General features: G+C 47.9%; 1 protein-coding gene across 1 annotated transcript in view; it reads right to left on the reverse strand.

Moving 5' to 3' along the window:
• Vstm4 (V-set and transmembrane domain containing 4) overlaps positions 1 to 22,975 on the reverse strand; it is a 91,078-nt gene that overhangs the window by 55,142 nt on the left and 12,961 nt on the right. Inside the window, exons 3-4 of the mRNA XM_040747734.1 lie at positions 7,547 to 7,615; positions 2,253 to 2,360 (exon numbers count right to left, since the gene is read on the reverse strand). Of these exons, the coding sequence (XP_040603668.1) occupies positions 2,253 to 2,360; positions 7,547 to 7,615 (177 nt within the window). The remainder of the gene's footprint in view (positions 1 to 2,252; positions 2,361 to 7,546; positions 7,616 to 22,975) is intronic.

A 22,975-nucleotide genomic window follows, 5' to 3' on the forward strand; every position in this document is an offset into this window, starting at 1 on the left:
ATAATAGGTGCTCAGACAATGCTCTTGACAGCTGAGCAGGGCTTTAGATGCTGAGCACAGGCAGGTGGTCACCCTGGAGCCCACCCTGGCAGGGGAGGGTGATGAGCCAGTTATAATTCCCATTCCTTGCAGACTGTCTGTAAGGCCTGGAGGAAGATGCCCGGTGCCCCTGTATGTCCAGTCTGCCATTCTTGGCCTTGGCTTTTGTTTATTTATTTATTTTTGATTCCTGGGTCCTGCTTGAAGTCCCAAGCCCTGGAGGAGCTGCCCTGAACGCACACCCAGCCTAGAAACTGCTGGTGCCCTTTAAGCTCCAGCAGCTGGGAGCAGAGCAGCTGGGAAGCAAATCTATTTGTTCATCATTTGTGCAGCATCTGTCACGAGCCAAATTCCAAGGAGGATGGGTCACAGGCATGGTCTCTGCCTCACACAGGGTTCTCCGGAAGGGAGGCAAAGGGCCAACACCCACCGGCAACATTTGCCACAAGCTCAGAGAAGCAGCTGAGGACTGGGAAGACGGGAAATGCTGGGAGAGCTGGATGGGGCGGCAGATGCCATGGAGGGAGTTACCCAAGGGCAGAGCAATGAAACACAAGTCTGGTGGGAAACACTCAGGCTCTACTGGAGGGAGGGCTGGCCTGTACCCCTGGCTCCACTTCAAGGGCTGCATGCTATTCTCTGCTCCCTGCCCACCCCATCCAGACCATGGAAGCAACTGATGGAACCTTTGTCTTCCATGCTTGCTGGCTTTGGTCTAATTTCAAGGGGAGAAGGGAGGCTGTGAACACAGGATCCTTAAGCCCTCTTGTTGCTCCAGCTGGACATTGGCAGAATTGCTCTTGGTACCACCTCTCCCACAACAGCAATTCTTTTTGTTTTATTTTATGTGCCCGGATGTCTAGCCTGTGTGTATGTGTGTGCACCATGTCCCTACCTGGTGTTGGAGGAGGCCCCAAGAGTGTCAGGTTCCCTGAAACTGGAGTTTCCTATGGGAACCATCATGTTGTTAGTGAGAATTGAACCCGGGTCTTCTGCAGGACGGTGCTCTCAGCTGCTGAGCCCTGGGACAACAGCAGCTCTTCCAGAACCTCTCCTCCTCACCCCAAGAAACAGACTCCCATGGTGTCAGCCCCTAGATGTCCATCCCTCTTCCCTCTCTGCCCAGTCTTGGCCACATCTCTGGGAAGTGTCCCTTTCATGGCTGTCATTCACTTTCCCAGTTTGAAGGTCCCTATGTGCACGAGCAGAAGCCAACTCTTCCCAGATCCACAAGCTAGGACTAACAGTGACAGTGGTGTGAGATTTACTCACATGTTACCATAAACGTGCTCGGGGGGGTCTGAGCGTGTCTTCTTTCCCAGCTCAGACAGGTGCACTCCCTGTTGCTCAGGTCTCCATGAGGAAGGAGAGAGATAGAAGCTGGGTCCCTGGTTGCTAAGTGAGGGGGTGTCATTGAAACTGGGCTCAGTCTGTCTTGGTCACCTCTGGGGGCAATTGTGTCCCCAACTGGTTTTGGAAGTTCTGGGAGAGGATGTGGATGAGGAGCATTCAAGAGAGGGGTTTAAAGGAAGAAAAGCTCAAGGAGGTCCCGAGGAGGCAGCCAACACCCTGGAACAAGGTCTGTTGAGCCACCCTGGGAGGACAGAACAGAGGTAGACAGCCAGGCAGCTTCTCAGAACTGCTGGATTGGGAAGTTGAGCTTAGAAAGAGAGATGGGCTGTGGTTAGTATCGACAGCGTTGTTCCTAAGGAGATAGGAGCCATGGAAAGCAGTGTCTGAGGAAGAAAACAAGAGGACTGGGCACAGACTCCAGGGAGCAGGGACACTGACAAGAAAACAAGAAGCACCAGACAGGAAACGAAGAGGGAGACGTTCCCGTCCCACCTGCCTGCCAAGAAAACATTTGCAAGTCCCTTGGTTCAGAAACTTGGCCCCAAAATTCACTCCTAAGAGGGTGAGCCAAAGTGCAGTGCCAGGCCGCTCCAGCCACAGCCTTCCCGGGATGAGTAACACGACAGTAGGTGAGGAACTCGAAGCCCCAGGAAGGAAGAGATCCGAGGAAGGGAATTTAGCTGGCATGACAGAGGCCACTGTATTTCAGTGAGAAGCAAGTCTTCTCACTCGCTTTCTGCTTCCAGGCAAACAATTACCCAGGATGCCTTCCCACTAAGATGATACTTTGCCCGCCATCTTCCGCCTGTGTGTGGGTGGGTGGCTACCCATCCCAGACATGACCTTATCTGTTTTCTTACCTCTGGATTTCCTCTTGTGAAACACAGACTGCCAGGCGATGACCAGAGTGAAGAGCAGGACACTGAGAATGCCCACGCAGCACACCAGGACGGCATACATGTAGAGATCTGGAGGGCACATTATCACAAACATTAACCTAAGGAATTTCAAATGGAAATTATAACGGCTTTGGGAGCAAATCTGCACATGAGGGAAACCTTCAGATCTAAATCTAAGAGACAGGGTTCCTAGACTTGCCATCGGAGGCATTCTCCCTGTGAGAAAACCTTGATGGCCAGGAACACAGCTCAGAGACAGGGCACCCACCCAGCATACATTAGAAAAGGTAACCCTGACTCACCATAACTGAAAAACGTGTGCTCTGTGAGCAGCGGCATGAGGAAGACGAAAGGTTGAGCCCGGGTTGGGAGAGAGCGTTTAACGCCAGAGCTCCAAACAGGGAGGTGTCTACAATATGTCAAGAGCTCTCAAAAATCAACTGGGAAAAGCGGGAAAAGCATGCAGAGACATTTCACCGCTCTCTGCGTAGCCCTGCCTATCCTGGGGCTCGCCTATAGACCAGACCACTTCTGTTAGCAGTTAAGGGAGTCAGCGGATGGGTGGCCAGAACGGAGGGTCTCCCGTGAGGATCCTGGAGCTATAATGGAAGCAGACTGGAGAGCTGGAGGGAGAGTTCTAACGCAAGAACGAAGCACCGTGGCGGGGGTGGGGGGTGGGGGAGGGGTTCCTTAGTGCATCCGATGCTGGGCATAAGCACCCACGGGGGCTTCCCACGCAGAAGATGCTGGTGAGGCCCCGGTGGAAGCCAGGCTACAGTGGATAGACAGTCACAGGGTGTGAGGAGGCCGAGCTGGAAACAGAGTGCCTTTTCGCTGGTAGTAAAGTCCAACTGCTCTGTCCGGGGGCACATGTGTCCTCGTGTGTGGCTTTATAGACTGGTAGGTTGGAATGGCGGGGGAGGACAGGCTTGTCCTTCTGCTTCAACAGTGTGAAATTCAATAACGGGACACACGGATTCCGAGAGAGAGACAAGTCATGATCAACTGAGGTCGCAGACCCGAACTGGAGGGCAGGATACCAGGATACGGGACAGTCCAAATCCTGTGACCCCACAGCCAGTCCTGATTTTTTCATTGTTGAGCAAATTACTCCAGGAACTTGGCTGGCATGGGGGAAAAGTGGTAAATAATCCAATTGCCTTGCTGGGCCAGACAGAACTGGGGCACATGGAGACAAAGCCTGCCTCTAAGGGAGTCAGATGTCAGCCCTGATAGAAGGGGTAGTTGGCTTCTATTTCTCCTTGGATGGGAGGAAAAACCCTGACTAACTAAAGTTTCTAGGCCCCAAGATGAAAGCGTCCCCACCCACCTGACTGTGCATTCATGTACTCTCTCTATGATTTCAAGACCAAGGAGGAACAGGTTACAGGTGAGCTCCGAGGTTTGTCATTCCTGACAGACGTCCCTGTAACACACCACACACATCCGGGGCATGCTCTCTCCCAGTGGGAAGCAGAGATCTCAAGGTCTAGTTGGGCTTTGGGAACTCAGCCTAGACAGAGCACAGAGGGAGCTGGCTCTCTCCAGGCAGCTGTGGCTGCAGAATCATAGAACATCTGGCCAGTGTGCAATGCTCTGCTGCTCCAGTAAGCACAGAGACCCTGGGGGCAATGGACACCCGCCAATAGGCACCACCCCCCACATGTGGGTCTACATGCATGGGGGGCAGAGGATGCCCTCTTGCTCTGCTCTTGGAGCCATGGGACCCTTGAAACATGTCACTTCACATCCATTGTCCCTAGACCAGGCAGCAGTCGGTACTGAGAAGTTCCGACTTTGTCTCCTGTGCCAAGCATTCCTTTTACCTCACAAAGAAAGGGGAGCCTGCTCAACGTGACTCTGCCACTGACCCCAGGTTTCTCTGTAAACAACGGCTAACCCGAAGCCAGGGCCACAAAAATCAGAAGTCTCCAGGGCCACCTTTTCACAGCTCAGGCAAGTTGCCCTGTGTTCTAGAGGCTGTCATTCTGGCCTGATGTCACCCTATTGTCACACATGTCCTTCAGTTAGTATTTTAAAAAATCTATTTCTAAAAACGTGACTCAAAATGTTTCAGAAATCAAGCCTAGACAAATAACGTTGTTTAGAGAGTGAAACTAAACCTTTAGCCCTACACTCAACAAAACCAGCTTTTAAATGCCTCAAGGGAGGGAGACTGGGGTGTGTAGCTTGGGGGTAGAGTGCTCATGGCATGCATGAAGCCCTCAAATGAATGAATGAACAAATGAATGAATGAATGAATGACCACATAAGACTTGGGAGTTAGCTCTGTGGTAAAGCACAAGCAGACTGTGGAATGCACTGAGTTCCATTCTGTCCAAATAAATGCAAAAAATTAATATAGAAGTAACGAAGTAAAATATCACCAATACCCTCACACTCAACAGTAATAGCAAATATCACTCTTTAGTCCTCAAATCTGTTGGGTTTTTTTTTTTTTTCGCCACTGGACTTCTAAAGACACTACTGCCATTCTCAGACAAGCTGCAAAAAAAAAAAAAAAAAAAAAAAAAGTCCAGGTCTCCTCAAAGCAGGTGGCGGGGCCAGCAGGCTGCGGTGCCTGTGCATGTCACAGGGTGACAACGCTTGTGTGGCAGCTCTTGCCCATCCTCCCAGACCGCCAACCAAGCCAGGCAGGACAAAGGCACCTGTTGCCTGGCAACCCAACAGAGTATTTATTCAGGGCTGCTTTGTAACTGGGTGACCCCAGCATTCCTTAGACAACCAAGCACCCCCCCCCCCCCGTCCCGCAAGCAACCACGGTCAAGAAAGCCAGGGTCAGTGTTCTACTTTTCCTGTTCAAAGGCAAGCGCCTAGGGAATAGCTGTTCCGGCAATAAAACTCCGTGTGCTTCACTAGTTTTTAATGTAGCCTGTAATACCATCTTGCTCAGGGCAAAATACCTGAGTGATAGCCCTGAGGGATTTTAACTCACTCCAATATCTCATCAAGAGCCCTGACAATCAATGCTTGTTTTGTTGGGCAGGCACAAAGCCAGGCCCAGCTCAGCCCCAGGAGGATGGATATCTGTCCACAACCCACACGGAAGCTCTTCCAACCAGGAACAAAAGAGCAAAAGGTCTGAGATCCTGTGCCAGAGAGTTTCAGCTACACCCTTGACCTTGCCAAAGCTGTGGTGGATTAAAAAAAAAAAACACACAGAACACAGGGACATTGCTATGCTGCTACCGCCAGTGCCATGGCCACCTCCCCCAACACAGGGAAAGAAGGCATGGGGCTGCTGCCCTGGGGCATGCATGATGCATGGTGAGGATGCCAACTCCCAGTCTCTGATAGGGTTTGATTGTCTCTATTGAGAGGAAAGTCCACACAGGACCACAGATTGCGCTTACAGCTAAGGTGGGAGTTAAGCTTATAGCCTACCTCTGTGGAATTATAAAATGTCACCAGTTATACAAAGGGTCTCAGAGATTAAAGTCATGCTGCCAAATGTGTCAAGACTGACTGCTACAGTCTTTCCAAATGGTTTTTTTTTATTTTTAATATATGTGCCATTGCAGTTTTAAAATACGGTCCTTAAGCCACTCCCATCATAACCACCTCACACCTGTGAACACATGACTCCTAGTGTGACCATCGGCATGGGAGAGGTGCAGCCAGGGCCCGCTCCGGCACATTCTTGGAGCCCTTCCTTAGAGAGCCCACATCCATCGCCATTGTTCCGCCCATCCCAATGCCAGTGCTTAAGACAGCTCCGGAGGCACGGGGCAGAGCTCGGCCAGATTGTCCCAGTTTCACTTATTTCGATGAGAAGAGAAAGTGCACAGCTTCCCTCTGTGGGGAAGACAGCCACTCTTATCTCTGGCCAAGAGGAAGCCAAGGAGAGGCAGAGGAAGGGAACTAGGGATGCCTTGCTAGGAGAAAGTCGTCAGATATCAAAAAAAGGCAGTTACAGAGTGTAGAAAATTCCAGAGATACAAAGATTCATTATTGGATAAAATGTGACCTGGGGTGTTTGCCGACCACAATTAGAGTCGAATTTTTCAAAGAGATGTCTGTCTAATATGCTACTGGGAAAGGTAGCTTTGAATTCCTGTGCTGCCCCCCTAAGGCTGGATCTCCTGCTACCTACCATACTGTCTGTCTCACAGGGGTGGGGGAGCACACCTCTTTTTAGATCTTTTGACCAACTCATTGCTCATCAGCCAACCCAAAGACTTCACGAGATGGAATCGTCCCAAAGGTCCTGTGTGGTGGCATCTTGTCCACTATAGTCCTTCCCCCGTTGACATTAAGCACTGTCCCCAGATCAAAGGCTCTGATTGAGAACTCAGAGCACATGATGTCATTGCTTATGGTCATAACCCTCACTTACTTTGTGATGAGCATTTCTCTACTGTCCTTTTTCTGGGACAGAGACCTGTAACTTCCCAACTCTTGGCATTTGGGGGCAGAATCCTTTGACGTGGGGACTGTCTCGTACATTGCCTCTAACCACAAGATGCTAGTGGCATTCCCACACTGGAGGCAACCAAAACGATCTCCTGAGACCAGCAAATGTCCCCTACAGGGGCAAAAGCACCCCCTGTGGCGAACACCACTCACCCTTGAAGGGACGCCAGAGGTTTGCATTATACCAAGTGTCTTAGAGATTCAAACAGTGCTGCAAAGGGCTCCAGGACTGACTGCTACAATCTTCCAAACGCATAAGGCACCAGCCTGCATTCATAACAATCTCCAGGGGCTGGGAGGGGTGGGGGGGGATGGGCTACTGCTAGCTTGCAGGCCAGGGCTGCTAGCCTGCTGCATGATGGACTGAGTCAGAATCTCCTGCAGGCAGCCCATTTTTTAAAGCTCCTTGAGTGGTTCTGACATGGGATGAAAACCTCTGCTTGCGGCTCTCGTACTCTTCTAGAACCCCTAACTTGTGAAGCAACTAAGAATTGAAGATTGCTCCAGTAGACATATCCTTTAACTTTGCATTGCATGGAAGGCCCTCCTTCTTATCACCCAGGAGAGGGATGGGGGGGTGGGGGGTGGAGAGTGGGTCAAGGAAACAAATAGAACAGGGCAATGAGCAGACTGAGGCTTCCACGCCACTTTCTTCTGCACTGGGGATTCCCATCTCACTCTTGCAGAGATCCGTCCAGAAACAAAACCTGATGCTATGAAAAAGTTAAGAAACTAGAATTTCCCGCCCCCCCCCCACCCGCCTTTTTTCTATTCCCTTCTTACTGTCTAGAAATGAGGCTGCATCAAGACACCAGACTTACCTTCAAAAAATGCCCAGGTCACTTTCTTTTTCTCAGATGACGAATCTTCAGCAGCTTTGAGGGAGATCACTGGAAACAAGAGACAAGACAGCATGACACACAGCACCTTACAGCCCTGACCCACGCTGTAACCTCAAACGGTGCCAGGTGGTACTGATGTCTCTTAAATGTATAATGTCCACATTAACAAAACTGCCTCGAGTCACCACGACCCAGATACCAAGGAGAAGCACAGCATCACACACCAAGCAGCTGGGAAAACTGGGCCCCAGGAAGAGCAAAGAAACCCGTCTGGGTTTAAAAGTTAGTAAATGACAAAGCCAAAGTGCAGCTCAATGAAAGTCTGGCCTGCCCCACATACTTCCAGTGTAAAGAGCTTTTTGATAGGGCCAAAACCAAACCACCATTTCCTTGATGGTTTTACCGTCTTCCATGGTATAGCACTGGGCATTTATTTCTAGACAGAAGCATCTGGGGTCATGCAATGGTGGGATCAGGCCCTGAGCACCACTCTGTATGCAAGACTCTCTGAAAGGCAACAGGCTCCTGGTCCTGAGATTGTTCTGTCTTCTTCTGCTTATTAGTTGATCACTGCATTTACTCTGCTTCCGGTAGAAAGTGTTGAGTTGTAATATATAAAACTTTGAACATCACACCAGGGAATTAAACAGACAACACAACAACAAAAATCCAACAATAACAAAACACATACAACATCAGGGATTGATTTGATTGTTCAATAGGAATTTGTGTATTGACAGAAATGTTCCATAGGAGCATTGTCCAGGTCAGCAGTTACTGGTCATGCGTGGCTATAGAGCACTTAAAACATGGGTAGTCTGACCAAGACATTAAATTTACAATTGGATCAAATTCAGGACTTTAGGTTTAAACTGTCACAAGTGAAGAGCTCTAGACAAGAAAATGGAGCACTTGAATTTTTAAAAGGCAGATGGAATTAGTATAAGAGGCCAGCAATAAAGCAAACACGGTCTGCACATTCATTTCATTGTACCTCCTATACCTATATGTTTCTGAATTATTGTTGTCAAGGATTTCAATTCTTATTTTCTACCTTTTGTCTTTTGGGGCATTTGTTGGATATTTGATTTTGAAGTGTCTGCTAGACAGCTAATCTTGTCTTCATGTGTATCTTTCAGCTCTGGATTATCTGCCTAATTCTTCCTCACACGCCCCAGTTCTCCAATGAACCCCCCAGATTCTCACCTAACTTCCTAGTCAAGTTAGTGATACATTTCAACAGCCATGCCTGACAACTTCCACAGCAATACGACCCACAGACTTGTTCTCTCATCTGCTTTTGATTTTGACATTGTCTCAGTGTGTCTGAGAATTTTTCCAAATTGAATTTCAGATATTGATAGAAAAAAATCACAAAGTCTCTAGAAAAGTCTCCAGTTCTCTGAGAGCCAGGTGGAGAAGATTGACGATCACCTTAACCCACCCAGGGTTTGAATTGCTTAGGAGCTAGAATTTTAGAGTCTGGTTCATTTCTTGCGTTGGGTTTAGTCCCTCGGGGTTCCATAGCAGGAGGCGTGAACTATTTGTCACAGTCCTCACATACTACGTTCAGGGACACCCCAACCTCATTTGCCTTCAAAATATCCCGGCTGTCACTTTCTCTGCAGCACCTATTGACCAGTTCCAGATGGACTTCCGGAAGACTTTTGCGTCTGCTGACTGGACTCCTCTGCAAGCTCCCAGGCTGTCTAAGAGCAAATAGGGAAGCTGATAAATTACGGTGCGCTCCGCCGGAGAAGCGACTCACTAGTTAAGAAGGCTGCTGAACTCTTGGGAAAGGGTCTAGGCCCTGCCCTATATGAAATGACACACTATGGACACCCCCATGGAGGGCCTCACCCTCCCTGGAGAAATGAGGGGATAACGGGGGGGGGCACGGGAGGAAGGGAGGGAATGGGAGAGGGACCTGGAACTGACTTGTGAAGCAACCTTGATTCTTATCTAAATTTAAACTGGAAAAAAAAAAAGAATACAAACAGGAAAAAAAAAAAGAAGGCTGGCTGCTCTTTCAGGGGAACCAGCCTCAATTTGCAGCCCCTAGGTGTCGTCTCTCGACCTTCTGTAACTCCAGTTTCTGGGATATAACACCCTCTTCTGTCCTCCGTGGGGTTCAGGCACACACATGGTACTCAGACGTAACTTGCAGGCAAAATACTCACATATATAAAGTTCAAAATTAAAAATAAACGTGTAATTAGGGAACGCACAGAGATGCTGTTCAGAAATCAGAAATTCATAGAGATTTCTCTCCCCTCCTACAGGAAACTCGTGTCCCAGAAGAACCCAAGTTCTTTAAAAGCAGTAGTTGTATCACATTCACTTGAGCTTTTTCTGGAGGGCGGCAAGTAGTGCGTGTGTGCATGGGTGCCAGAAAGCAACCTGGACCTCCAAGACTGAACTCTCTTTGCATACAAGGTCTTGAGAGAGAGAGAGAGAGAGAGAGAGAGAGAGAGAGAGAGAGAGAGAGAGAGAGACAGACAGACAGACAGACAGACAGACAGACAGACAGACAGAGTATAAAGTATATTATGCAAACTCTACTTCTCCTTTCTACTGAATTTCTTCTAATCCAGAGAACCCCAGTACTCTACTGACTGGCAAAGCACTCAAGATTCCAGGTTTAAAACAACAGGCACGTGTTTCTTGTGAGCTGTGGCGGGGTCTGAAGGGACTGGTGCATTTTAAGTGAAGCGGTCATGTTGGAAAGGTGGGGGAGCTAACTGGAGTGGAAGAAAGAAGCAGTAGAGGGGAAGGTACAGAGGGGGAGGGGAGAAACGAGCTTGATGGGGCTCAAGGGCCAAAGAAGCCTGATGTGCTGTCTGTTCTTCGTGTTATCCATGCGCTTTGTGCCCTTCGGCCGTCCATCCATTTCCTGAGCTACCATGGATGGTTTTTCCCAACCGTAATCTTCAGTCTACCAAGCCGGGAAAGGATGGTACCACAAAGTCCTGATGAAGACAGCACAGAACGGAGTAGCTCAGCTCCAGGAGGTGAAAGACGGCCACCAGAGTCCAGAGACTACCCTCCAATGTGGTGCAGGAGTCCCAGCATCAGTGTCACTGAGGAATTTGTCACGGGGGCAGAACCAGATTGATGGCCTCAGAGTTGACCGAGAGTCTAGTGGTCACATGTGAAACGTGAAGCTGGAGGTGAGGAAGGCGGCAGAATCAATAAAGTACCCGCCGTGCAAGTGCGTGGACCTGAGCTCGGACCTCCAGAACCTACCCAAGAGCTGGAAGAGCCTCATACATTACAGTGCGAACAGAAACAGTAACAGACTGCCCAGACCACACTCTCATCTCAGCCTTCTTCAGAAAAGCTTCTTCTGGCAGTATGTGAGAATTTGTACAGAGGTCCACAGATGGCCAACATGCAGAGAAAGAGAGACCATGCAGTGCCACCTCTAAGTGGGACACCTATAACATATCACCCCTCCCCCCGCAAAAGCTCAGGATTACTCTAAAGAGGAATTAGATAGCCAAACAACATTTTCCAGACAGGACAGGACCATTGCACATAATAACTCACGGTGGCTGTGAATGCATGCACAAGACCTATAAAAAGGATAGAGCCAGCAAAAATCCCAGGGTGGTGGCCAGTCTTACAAAGTCCCACCCCTATATGAGAGGATACTGGCAGATGATAGTTGCTGTGGGAAGGAGAGTCAGCTTTCCTCAGGGATGTGGCCCCTGAGAGGCTACCCATGCTCCAGTAGATGGTCCCACACCCGTGGACATCTGGACAGCACTGAAGATCCTGTGGGTTTAAGAAAACCACATGAAGTTGGGATGGGAAAGTAGCGATGGGGACGTACAGTAGAAATTAGAGGGGGAGGGAATGGGGAGGCTGGTTTGATCAAAACAAAACAGGCATGTGTGAAATTCTCAAAAAAAAATGAGCATGGAAAAATATCTGGGCATAGCAAAGCATGCTTGTAACCTCAGTGCTGGGGGAGATGGAGACTTGGGGATCTCTGAAGCTCATTGGCCAGCCAGCCTAGCTGAATCACTGACCTTCAGGTACAGTGACAAATTGTTTTAAAAACTGAAGGTGGAAAGGAGTCTAGAAAAGACATCCAACACTGACTTGTTCTCAGTACGCATGCATATATGCACATACTTACAGTAACAGGTACAAAGTGCCAGGAACTCATACTCAACAATTTTTATAGAAAGAAATAAAGGGTGTAGCGGGCCCATGCACAATAGCTTGAAGTGATCAACTGCCATTTGCTGGCAGTGGGAACTCAGTTAAGTCTCTGAAGTGCCTGGTGCCTTAGTTTTAAAATGGGTGATAAGTACTTGTGACAGCACAGGTGAGGGTTACGTGGCTTAGAACACATGGAGTGTTTCCAGTTTTGTCTGGGACGTCATGAGCATCTCCGTCCAAGGGCAGCCATCCCTTAAGAGCATAAGGTTGCTTTTATTGACTGCTACGATCCCCATGCCTAGAAGAGTTCTTTGCCTCGGAGTACTTTACGTGGAGTGAATATCCAGTTGTCCAAATGGCCAAAATGAGAGGGTTCTCCACTCCTGTGATTAACCCTTCAGTTGGAATAGGTTTTCCTATTAGCCAAAGCAGGTGCCAAGAGATCACCTCCATATGTCTTCCAGAGAAAAGAAACCATGGTTCAGATTTAACACGAGTGCAGGTCCTTCTGCTTCATGTATGACAGCAGGTAAGACACACCCTAAGAAATCTCACACAAGGGGATTTCCAAGCTATGGGGACAGTCACCTGCCTTCCCAGTCCAGGCAATTTGACAAGGGCAGTCATTTTGCCTGGTGCCTGAAGATTAGCAACACTTACTTATCTGCTTCTACAAGAAAGAAAAATGCCCAGGGACCCTGCCAGACCTTCAGGAATTGCCCCAAAGTTCTCTTGTGCCTATCTTAGTTCAGCCGTGAATCCTGTGTTATCTCCAGTGAATTTGACACAATGTCAAACTGTGCGTCTGAGAACGGACTGGAAGGAAACCTGGCTGTCTGATAGAGCCTGTCCACAGCAAGGGCTTCTAGAGCAGCTATGGTCCCGTTCCCTGCCCTGGCCCCTCCTCCTGTGGCCCAGCACAAGGCTGATATAAACTGACCTTGGCCAACCTTTCCTGTAGGCATGGAGTGAAAGAGGCCTCTGCAGGGTGGATGGGCTGGAAAAGAATACCAATACTAGTAGAAAGTGTTTTGCTGGGGGCTGGCGATAGCTCAGTGGTCAAGTACATCTTAGTATGTGTAACGCCCTGGGCTTGATTCCTACCACCACAAAACACAAAAATGGAAAGGAAATATGACATGTTTTCCACCACACACTATTCGCATTGACTCAAGACATTCTGAAATAAAACACAAATTTTTGCAGAATTCACGTCTAGTGAACGAGCTAGCCATCTGAAGACTGCAGGCTCTCTGACAGAAGCCAGCAAGGCTGTGCACTTTGGCTGTTGGTCTCCTCTCCTTATCAGCCAGCTGTACAGTCAGACAATAAGGGAGGGACAGCAAACAGCCCTCATGTCCAAATTGGTTATTTTTATTTGTTTGTTTGGTTTGTTTTGTTTTTCGAGACAGGGTTTCTCTGTGTAACAGTTCTGGCTGTTCTGGAACTTGCTTTGTAGACCAGGCTGGCCTCGAACTCACTGAGATCCATCTGCCTCCTGAGTGCTGGGATTTAAAGGCGTGTGCCACCTCCGCCCTGCCTAATTGCTGGAATTTCTATAACCTGACAGCCACTGGCAGGTTGTTTTATAGATAGGGGCTGGGGCTACTTGAGGGGGCAGAGGCTAAAACATGCCTTGGGATCGACTCGTCACTCAAGCTTCCGCAAATGAGTGACTATTGCCCTCCCCACACTGTAATTATTTCATGTTCTCTCTCCCCATCAGTCCTGCCTGTGTCCAGGAAAGTCAGGCGCAGGACCCAACCTCCTGTCCCTACAGAATCTAGGGCTTCTAGTTCCTCCGTGGAAGAGAGGCGCAGAAACGGAAGGAAGCTTTCTCAATGCAGCTACATCAGCCATAGAGAGGACTTTGGTCTACTTGAACACTGTGCCTTTTGGTCAGTTGGTTCAAAGATCATAATGGAGGAGAGGAAGCAAGATTGCTCCTGCCCAAGTCAACTAACTCCTGACTGCTGGCTGCTTTGTCATGGCCTTGGGACCTGGTACCAGTACACAGACCCTGTGTGTCTTCTCAAGGAGGCAGTGGCCCAGACGACTAAGGCCTCAACTGTTCTAGACCCTCCTCAGGAGAGCAGAACACAAAGAAAGCTAATAATTTGTGAGATGCCCCACACTCCTGCCCCTCTGCGAGCTGCTGAGCAAAAGCGGCTACAAGATCAAAACAGAAGATTGTAGCCCCGAGGACTCAGACAAGTCAATTTTGTCTAGAAGGAGCAGGAAGGAGGTTACAAGAAAACATCTCAGTCACATCCTTTGATGGGGGTCTTAGGGAACCCACCTCTAGACAGGGTCATCAATGACCTTGAATCCTGACTTGAAAAGAAAGCCCCAGAGATGGCCCTGGCAAGGTGCGTCGGGAGACCCTCCTCAGCCTTTCTGCCTCTGCTGCTTGGCCAGGCTGGCGAAAGCCTTCATCTGGATTCTGTACCAGTTGATCTCAGGGGAAGCTGCCTGGTACCTGGTAGACCACGACGGGAAACACTTAACATACAAGACAGGACAGTCAACTGGATCTTGTTAAAATGAAGATTCTCTGGCAGTGCACCTGAGTTTCTGGGGATGAGTGAGGGGAGGGAGAATTTGCCTGATTAGGAACACCTCTCAGAAGGGCCAGAGGCTCCAGGTCCCAGGACCCCACATGGAGGACCCTGTGTGGATGAGACATAGGAGCCAAGCCCAAGAAGATAAGGGAGGGGAGGTTTAGGTCACAGGAGCCTTGGTTGGCCTCCTGTGCAGCTCAGGGATGGATTTAGGACTCAAGTAGAATATTCTAGACAGCATCTCCGTAAGTCCAGCCCAGGGATAGCAAGAGTAACAGCACACAGGAGTGAGCCTGTCACACAGTGTGTTCCCAAGGGTTCCAGAATTCGTGGGTCATGTGTCATCACAGAATATATGCAGAGAGAACATTAAGGAAAGTTATATCCAAAAGGGCTGGATGGATATCTACAAGGATCGATACATCTCTGGTGTGTGAACTTTCCCTGGGGATACATGGACAAGTGTTTACTCTTCTCAAACAGGGCCCCAAGGACCGACTCTACCCGAGCCTGTCTCAGTAAGTCAGGGAATTCATTGGAACTACTTATAGGAGCATGGATGGCCTCAAAATAGTCACAACACAGAAAAGTCTCTCCCTAGCATGGATGACAACTTTCCCATGGCTTTATAAGTGGTCCCCTTCAGCTAACTTTCCACTTCTTAGACACTTACACCTCCCAAGACCACTTTGCAGTTGTGGTAGAATTACATAGAGATCATGGAAAAGTGTAGGAGGAGGTGTTCAGAACCTCAGACAAGGGTGTGATGACCATCTCCATCTCTCCAATGAGAAAACACAATAGGCCGAGTATCCAGGGTCTCCTGTGGCAGTAACAGCTGCTCTAGTTAGGATGGCAATGGATGTTATTCTAGGACAGCATTCCATAGTCTCCCTGAGAGAAAGGACCTTCAGACTTGGACTTTGGAGGCCACTTGGGTCAGAGATGCCTTTCTGCAGGGATTATCTCACTCCTACTGAATGTGCTACCTTAAAATGCATCACTACCTACAGAGAATGTTCCAGCCAGATGTCCCCTTGTAGTATTTGCAACTATGTCTCGTTCCTTCACTTTCTAGAATTTTCCTTGGTCTGACGTCAAGGCATATGTATTTCACAGGAGCGAAGTGGTTCTGAAAGCATATGCCTGTAGCCCTTGGCTAAAGCAAGAGGATCCCTGGAGCCCAGGAGTTGGAAGCAAGGCTGGACAATATGTGTCTTAGCAGCTAACAAAAGAAATGAATGAATCAAGTAGTCAGTTTATGGTATGATGTGGTGTGGTGTGGAATGGTATGGTATGCTATGCTATAGTGTAGTATGGTGTGGTGTGGTGTGGTGTGGTGTGGTTTGGTGTGGTATGGTATAGTATTGTATGATGTGGTTCTGTAGGGTACATTGGGACACACTAGGGTAGCAGGCTACTCAAAAGGAACGGAAGTCATGACCGTGATATCCTTACATGTTAGAAGCTTTGGGAGAGGCCAGGGCAGAAGCCCCATCTCACCCAAGCCCCCTTTCCTCTCCGAAGCCTCAGAAGTCATGGAGCCACACAACACACGAGCCCCAGAGCTCACAGCTCCCTCATGTGCTGGCCCTGGACTCGCACTTCCCAGGGTTACTTTAAAGATTGCTACAGGAAGGAAGCAGATTCCTTAGGCAGAGGATGGTTCCTAGCTTTGGCCAAGAAGACACGAAGTCTAAGATCTGCTCCCTGGCATGTGAGCCTTGCTCATTTGTACCCATGGGGAACAGATACCACCCTGCCTCAGTTTCCCCAGGCTGCACACAACAGATCCATGCTAAGGAAAACACATGTAAGGTGATTAGAAAATAAAGGAATAAGTCAGCAACCTCTGTGCCTCCTATTACAAAGTTAGATAGGCTCACTACCCGTCCTTTTTCAAGGACCAGATAATCCCCAAGGGGAAGAAGTGTTCAAATGTAGCTGTGTTCCCACTGTGTATAACTGGGTCCATGGGCTGGAGAGATGGCTCAGCGGTTAAGAGCACTGACTGTTCTTCCAGAGGTCCTGAGTTCAATTCCCGGCAACCACATGGTGGCTCACAACCATCTTGAATGAGATCTGCTACCCTCTGCTGGCCTGCAGACAAAAGGCTGTATGCACAATAAATAAATAAAATATTAAAAAAAATAAATAACTGGGTCCACACGTTGGTGAGGGAACCGTTGACATAGAGACCTCCGTTGCTGTTCTGAGGCTTGCCTATCCCTTCCTTTCCTCTTTGCTTCTCCAAGATGGCTCAGAGGCAGCCCCTCTGGAGGTTCAGACAGAGCTGCCCCTGTCAGAAAGGCCACCCTGGGGCCCCTGCTGATAAACACTGAGGCTCCACTTTGTTCCGTTTAAGACCCTCTTGTCTTCTGCACTTGGGCAAAGGCAAAACAAAGCAAGCCAAGCAAAGGATTAAAAATAAACAAACTTCCCAGGGTGCGGGGCGGTTGCAAAGGAAGTCCACATTCCCCAAGGGAGCCAGCTACAGAACACTAGGGTCAGCATCCGCCCTCAGGGGGCACCGAAGCCAAGCGCAGGGCTTCCTTACTGACTCTCTCCCAGCATCCACCCTTCTGCCCTTTTTGGCCATTTCAATTGGGCTTTTTAACCCAAGAGTTTAAATCCCTTATTCACTTTTTACATGCAAAATACGTTCTGGAACTTCTTCTGTGCCCATGCACTGAGTCAAATCAGAGTTGGCAGGGAGCCGAAATCCCTGGCCAGGTCACCTCACCAGCCTCTCACTGCCTACTCCCCTCCTCCGCCCCACACGGCCAATCTGCATCTCCTGTATTCTTTGAGTTCCTTCCTCTTGCTTAGGCCTGAGCTGCCATCAGTTGGTAGGGCCTATCATGTCTGCTGAAGCCCTACTGTGAGCCAAGCAGGATCTCATGGCCCCCTGGTAACCTCTCATATGCATCCCAGAACTGTATCCCTGCCTTCCTCCCATGTCTAGGACACCTGCTATGGAGTCCTGACTTTCATCCTGTCTCCCCATGCCCTTCCCCTGGGTTACGAGGCCCTGGTCCAAGGTCAGCAGGGATACGAGCTATCTACCTCATGCCTCTTTGGGCACAGTGTCCCAAAGACAGATTCATAAACGAAAGCTTCCTTCATCTTTGGGAGTTTGAGATTTTAATCTCCTGACGTTTTGCAAGACCAGTGGTTGGCTTGTGGTTTGATCCAATGAAGAATGTCTGAGTGTTGTTTAAATTACTCTCTGGTTATCAATTTGTTTCTTCTGAGTGTCTGGACCTGTTGACACTGTAAACTCCATGATGCTCACTTGCTTAATTAAGCAGTAGCGCTAAATGTTGAGTGAATCTCATTCCTAATTATCTGTTCCATGTCTCCAGAGAGAAGGGATTTAGTTAACTTCTTCCATGGAAACCTGAAGTGTCTGTTCCCTGTGGTGTTAAGTTTGAATCTAATTATTAAATCCCCTCTCACACTTTGGGGTCAAATACTCAGATGATAAATTATGTTCTGATTTTATCTATGCCCTCAAACATTTTTTATAAATTGCACTCAAGTTCTCTCTCTCTCTCTCTCTCTCTCTCTCTCTCTCTCTCTCTCTCTCTCTCTCTGTGTGTGTGTGTGTGTGTGTGTGTGTGTGTGTGTGTGTGTGTGTGATATGTCTGGACATGATGCATTCATGTGTTCACACACATGCACAGATACACAGAGGAAGACCTGGGCCATTGTCCCTCACTTTCCATCTTGTTGAGATAGGATCTTGTGTAAACCCAGGTAGTTGTCAGAAAGCTCCACCTCTCATGTCCCCAGAGATGAGCTGGGATTACAGACATCCCACTGGATGCAGCTCTCAGGTGGGTTCTGGGGATGGAACACAGGTCCTCACATGTGCCTGGCATGTGCTTTACACACTGAACCATCTTGTCTGCTCTGTCATCAAACTTTTAAGGTAATGCCATTTTTCCATTGACAGCTGACTTTTATAACCTTAAATTGACCAACAGTCTGGCTCCTTCAATTGTGCTGTTTGTGGCTAGAGGCTAGAGGTTGCTGCTGTTCTGAGCATTTTACTGTTGATCAACGATGAAGAGAGCTCTCTCTGAACACAGGGGTGGGGGATTATTTTCGCCTCAAAACGTTCTGATCCCACAGGCTGTAAAACTTGGCTGAAAAACCGCCAAAGGTCATTTTTCACAAACTCCAGAGGACTGAAGTTGTTGCACCTCTCAAAGCTGAAGCCTTAAGTGGAAGGCGATGTCACGCTCACACAGGGCCATCAGGATGAGTCCTGTCAACTATCCCATCTAGCTTTTAACCTGTGACCACAGGATGTGGCACCAGGATGAAGGCTAGGCCCACCCACTCTTGGTAAGAAGCCTATGGACCCCCAGACTTCATCTTGGACACAGCTGAAGAAACAGCAAGGCATAGGGATCCCACTGTGGCCAGGGCCATACCGACAAATCTAAGGAATCTGCATTTCTTGGGATGGAACTAGCCAGATCAATGGCTAGACAAGTCTAGGGGTCATGAAACACAAAATAGATTGGAGGGTTACAAAGCAGAGGATACTCCCAAAGCTTGGAGAGATCAGATTGGTCAAATGAGGAAAAGGAATGTCTTCAGAGATCAGTGAGGAGAAGACTAGCACCATGGACGTGGGCAGAGGGTGGGGTAGGAATACTCATAGAGGCATCTGGGACTATCACATTCCAGCACAGGAAGACAACAGCTTGAGTTGCAAATTGTCATGCCCATGCACAGAAGTGATCAGTCAGTACAACATGGGGAGTACAGATGGGCTTGGTCAAGACCTTCATATCTATAGGGACAAAGCTCCTTTCTACAGAAAATACCATTAGTAGAAAAAAAAACCAACCAACAATAGACTGGTCGATTCTCTCTAACCTGCAATTTTGCAATTTATCATATTTCGAAGTTTTTCACATTTCAGATTAGAGATTCTCTAATGGTAAAGTATAAGCAAATATTCTCAAAGTTGAATAAATCTAAAATTCACAACACTTCTGGTCCAAGAATTTCAGATAAGGGATATCAGTTGTCCATGTTTTTCACATGTATGAGAGATTTTAAACCCCTTAGAATATGGAACTTGCACCTCATTTCAAAGGGAACCCTAGTCTGCATAAGAAAGGCAGCTGAGCATGACCCAGGGAATAGCATCGCTCGTATCCCTTGAGTCCTGCTTCAAGTTTCTGCTAGCTTTCCTTCCCTAACTTGACTGACTCAATGACAGATTGGGACCTGAAGAGTAAGTCAAGTAAACCCTTCCTCCCCTAAACTGCTTCTTATTCAAAGTGTTTTATCACAGCAAGAGAAAAGTGGATTCTAACACCAGCCCAGAGGAGCCATGCAATGAACACCAAGTCAAATGGAAGTATCCTTCCATTGCCCCAATACTGGTGTTTCCCACAGCCCCAAAAGCACTGAGTAATCAAATCCATCTCAGACCTCACAAACCAGAGCCCCATGCGCACACTTGGGAAGCCACACAACAATGCCTCTAGTGAAGCTTTCATCAGGCGATGTTGAAAACATTGCCTTGCAACACCCGTTGGATTTGGTACAGGCCCCTTCATGATCCAGTCTGTGACCCCTAACTATCAACACCTCATCATAAGCCACCGGCGTCAGCTCCAACACTGCCCTCTCCCTTAGCTAGCAAGGGCCCCTCTGTGAATCTCTACCACTCTACTCCTAATGAGCTGTCTCTCCTGCAGAATGGATCTACTCATGTGTTTCCAGAGCCCCGTCATTTCAATGGTCCAGTAAGTAACTTTATGATCCCGCTACGATCTGACTGTGCCCCACAAAAGTTCATGCATTGGCAACTTGGTCACCAATACAGCAATGTTGAAAGGTAGGACTTTAAAAAGGTGATTGGACAGGCTCTCCCAAATCCATTCACAGATCAATGACATGACCAATAAGTCGGATTATACAGGAAAGCCTCTGTTACAAAGTGAGCCTTTGCCCTGGACTACACCAATAAATAGGAAGCCATCAATGGTGCCAGAAACATGCTCTTAACTTCTTGGCCTCTGGAATCATGAGCTAAATAAATCTCTAATATGGGTTACTCAGTCTCAGGCATTTTGTTACAGCAATAAAAAAGAGAACTAAGATACAGACCTAAATAAATGAATTCACTTAGCGCTAGAAGGTATTTTTTCCAGTGCAACTTCGCTAAGCCAACCATAGCTTCTTGAACTGGAAAAGCAGATTCCCTCCCCAGGTCGTCATTTCTTACATTTGCCTTTCTTTTTTCAGACTGTATCTGTTTTTCTGGAAATTTGTTCTCAGAATTCATTGTGTGATCCCACTAAATGTCACCCACACAGTGTCCGGCACACTTGCCTGACTTCCTAGGGATGTCAGGCTGCTCCATGCATGTATAGAAATAACAACAGCCAATGCGCTGTGGCGTTACACTGCAGAAGATCATCTAATCACTTTCCATTATCCCTTCACAGAGACAGCCTCCTGGTGACGATCCTACAATGCTTAAGATTCATGCGCCCCCAATGTATTTCTCTGCCTGCCTTCAAATTGAATCTCATTTTGTTATTTCCTGCCTGTGTTTCTTACCTCTCTGGAATCATTTTTATTATGTTGTACTCCTTACCGATGCTAAAAAAAATCTCAATTTTGTATTTTCTGAAAGTTGGTTAAGGCGATATAAACACCCCTTTTAATGCCATTGATAAAATAATTAAGTACAATCAGACTTAACACTGACCATGATGCTTGCACAGGTCAGAGGACTCTGATACCATGCACTACACAGGACTCTTTAGTCTCCATCCTCTCTGAGCAGGGTTTTTAACCCAGCACGTGGCACAAGGCGCAAGGCACCTCACACCTTGTCTTTGCCTTTGCACAGAAAGCCTCCACTGACAAGTTCATCAGCTGTGACAGATTTTCTACAATAAGCTGAGCCTGGCTTCATGGTCCTCGGGAGCTCAAGTGTTCACTCACCATTTCTGCCTATGGATTTGTGTCCCATCACACCAGCTCTGGTACACCCAGGAGCAATTGCCAATACCCAACGCATGATTTGCTGATAGGCCCCGATGTCTATTTCCCCACATTTCAAAATCTCTGATCTCTGTCATAGCTTAATAATTTTCCACTGAAAATGAAAAACAGCAGCCCTATAAGCATAGGCTTTACTCCACCAAACTACTACTTATTTCACGCACACAGGCTCCAGGGTATGGCCCGACCTAGGGGGAAAAATTCACAGGTACATCCACAGAAGAAAGTTAGGCAAGGGGAGCTGCAGTGATTGGGGAGTGTTGTTTGGAGAATGGCTTTTCAGTGTTGCTGCTACCGTTTTTATTGTGCATGGCATTCACAAGGCATTTGACAGGAACCTGAATCCACCACCCACAGGATGCATTCACAAGGCATTTGACAGGAACCTGAATCCACCACCCACAGGATGCAGAGTGGATGGGACAGGGTAAAGGTTATCCAGTCTGTCCCTGTTTGTCAGCTCTTTCCCTAGCTCTCCCGCTCAAAGAACGGTGCCATGATATCAGACCTGACTGCATCGTGATACACATAAATACTTTGAAACCTACCTGAGTACATCGCCAAGGTCATGAGCCTTGGTTGTAGTGCTCAATAATATTCATGGTTTCCTTCTATTCAACAGCCTGGCTGAGGCCTTCCTACCAATGACGCTTTACAGCCAGATGACTTCCTATTCTCCTCTGTCCCCTTCCAAGGGGGGCAACTCTGTCTTTTCTGTGGGATGACCACTTACAGGCACAGAAGTAATTACAGCTAAGGACAATGGGAGCTCCTAGAAAAGAGGAGGAATGCCAGATGGTTAGACCCATGAATGTCACTATGAGCTGATGGGCGTTCCCTCTCTCTGACAGACCTATAGAGTGGATGTCTACACAAGGGCTTTAGAAACCCCACAGTGAAATGTCCTCCAGGACAACCCCAGTGACCTCTCTGGTGAGTTGATCAGTAGGGACCACAGATATCTCAAATTTGGCCTTCTTACTAAGGCGACTGAGCCTCCCTCTAACAGGGGTCTCCAAGAGTCTTCAATAGAAAATGTGATCAGGATGGAAACCCAGAGAAGTTATCATGGTAGAGTCATACAAAAAGAATGAAGGTAAATCCACTGGGACATGGATCAAAAAAAATCACAACATATAAAGTCACAGACACACTGATAAGCAACTGAAAAGACCACATCTGAAGTACACAGGACCCCATGCATTGTCAAAAACAAGTCAACAAAAGCAATGACCAACCCCAAACTGTGTGAGCATGCATTGGAGGGAGGGCTAGATTTTAGTTACAATCAAATACGGAGAAATAAACAAAAGGAAAAAATTTTCAAGAGTCATATGTGGATATAATTTCATACGGTACTTAAAAGGCTAGAATAGACGAAGGAACTCAGGGCTCCTGGATAAGAGCAACTACAGAGCGGAGATGTACAAACTGTGCCTCTGATTACGAGTTTTCCCTCCAGGAACTCATGTGCTAGAGGCTTGGTCCCTCGGCAAGACTTTCAGAGGTGTTGGGACCTTGCAGAAGTGGAGCCAATTTGGTAGGTTATTTGGGATACTGCCCTCAGAAGGGACTAAGGTTTTTTTAAGACTCTGGTTAGTTTCTTTAAAGCTGACTGTTACAGAAAGAGAAA

Source organism: Mesocricetus auratus, unplaced genomic scaffold, assembly GCF_017639785.1.
Source record: "Mesocricetus auratus isolate SY011 unplaced genomic scaffold, BCM_Maur_2.0 Super-Scaffold_100006, whole genome shotgun sequence".
Classification (NCBI taxonomy): domain Eukaryota; kingdom Metazoa; phylum Chordata; class Mammalia; order Rodentia; family Cricetidae; genus Mesocricetus; species Mesocricetus auratus.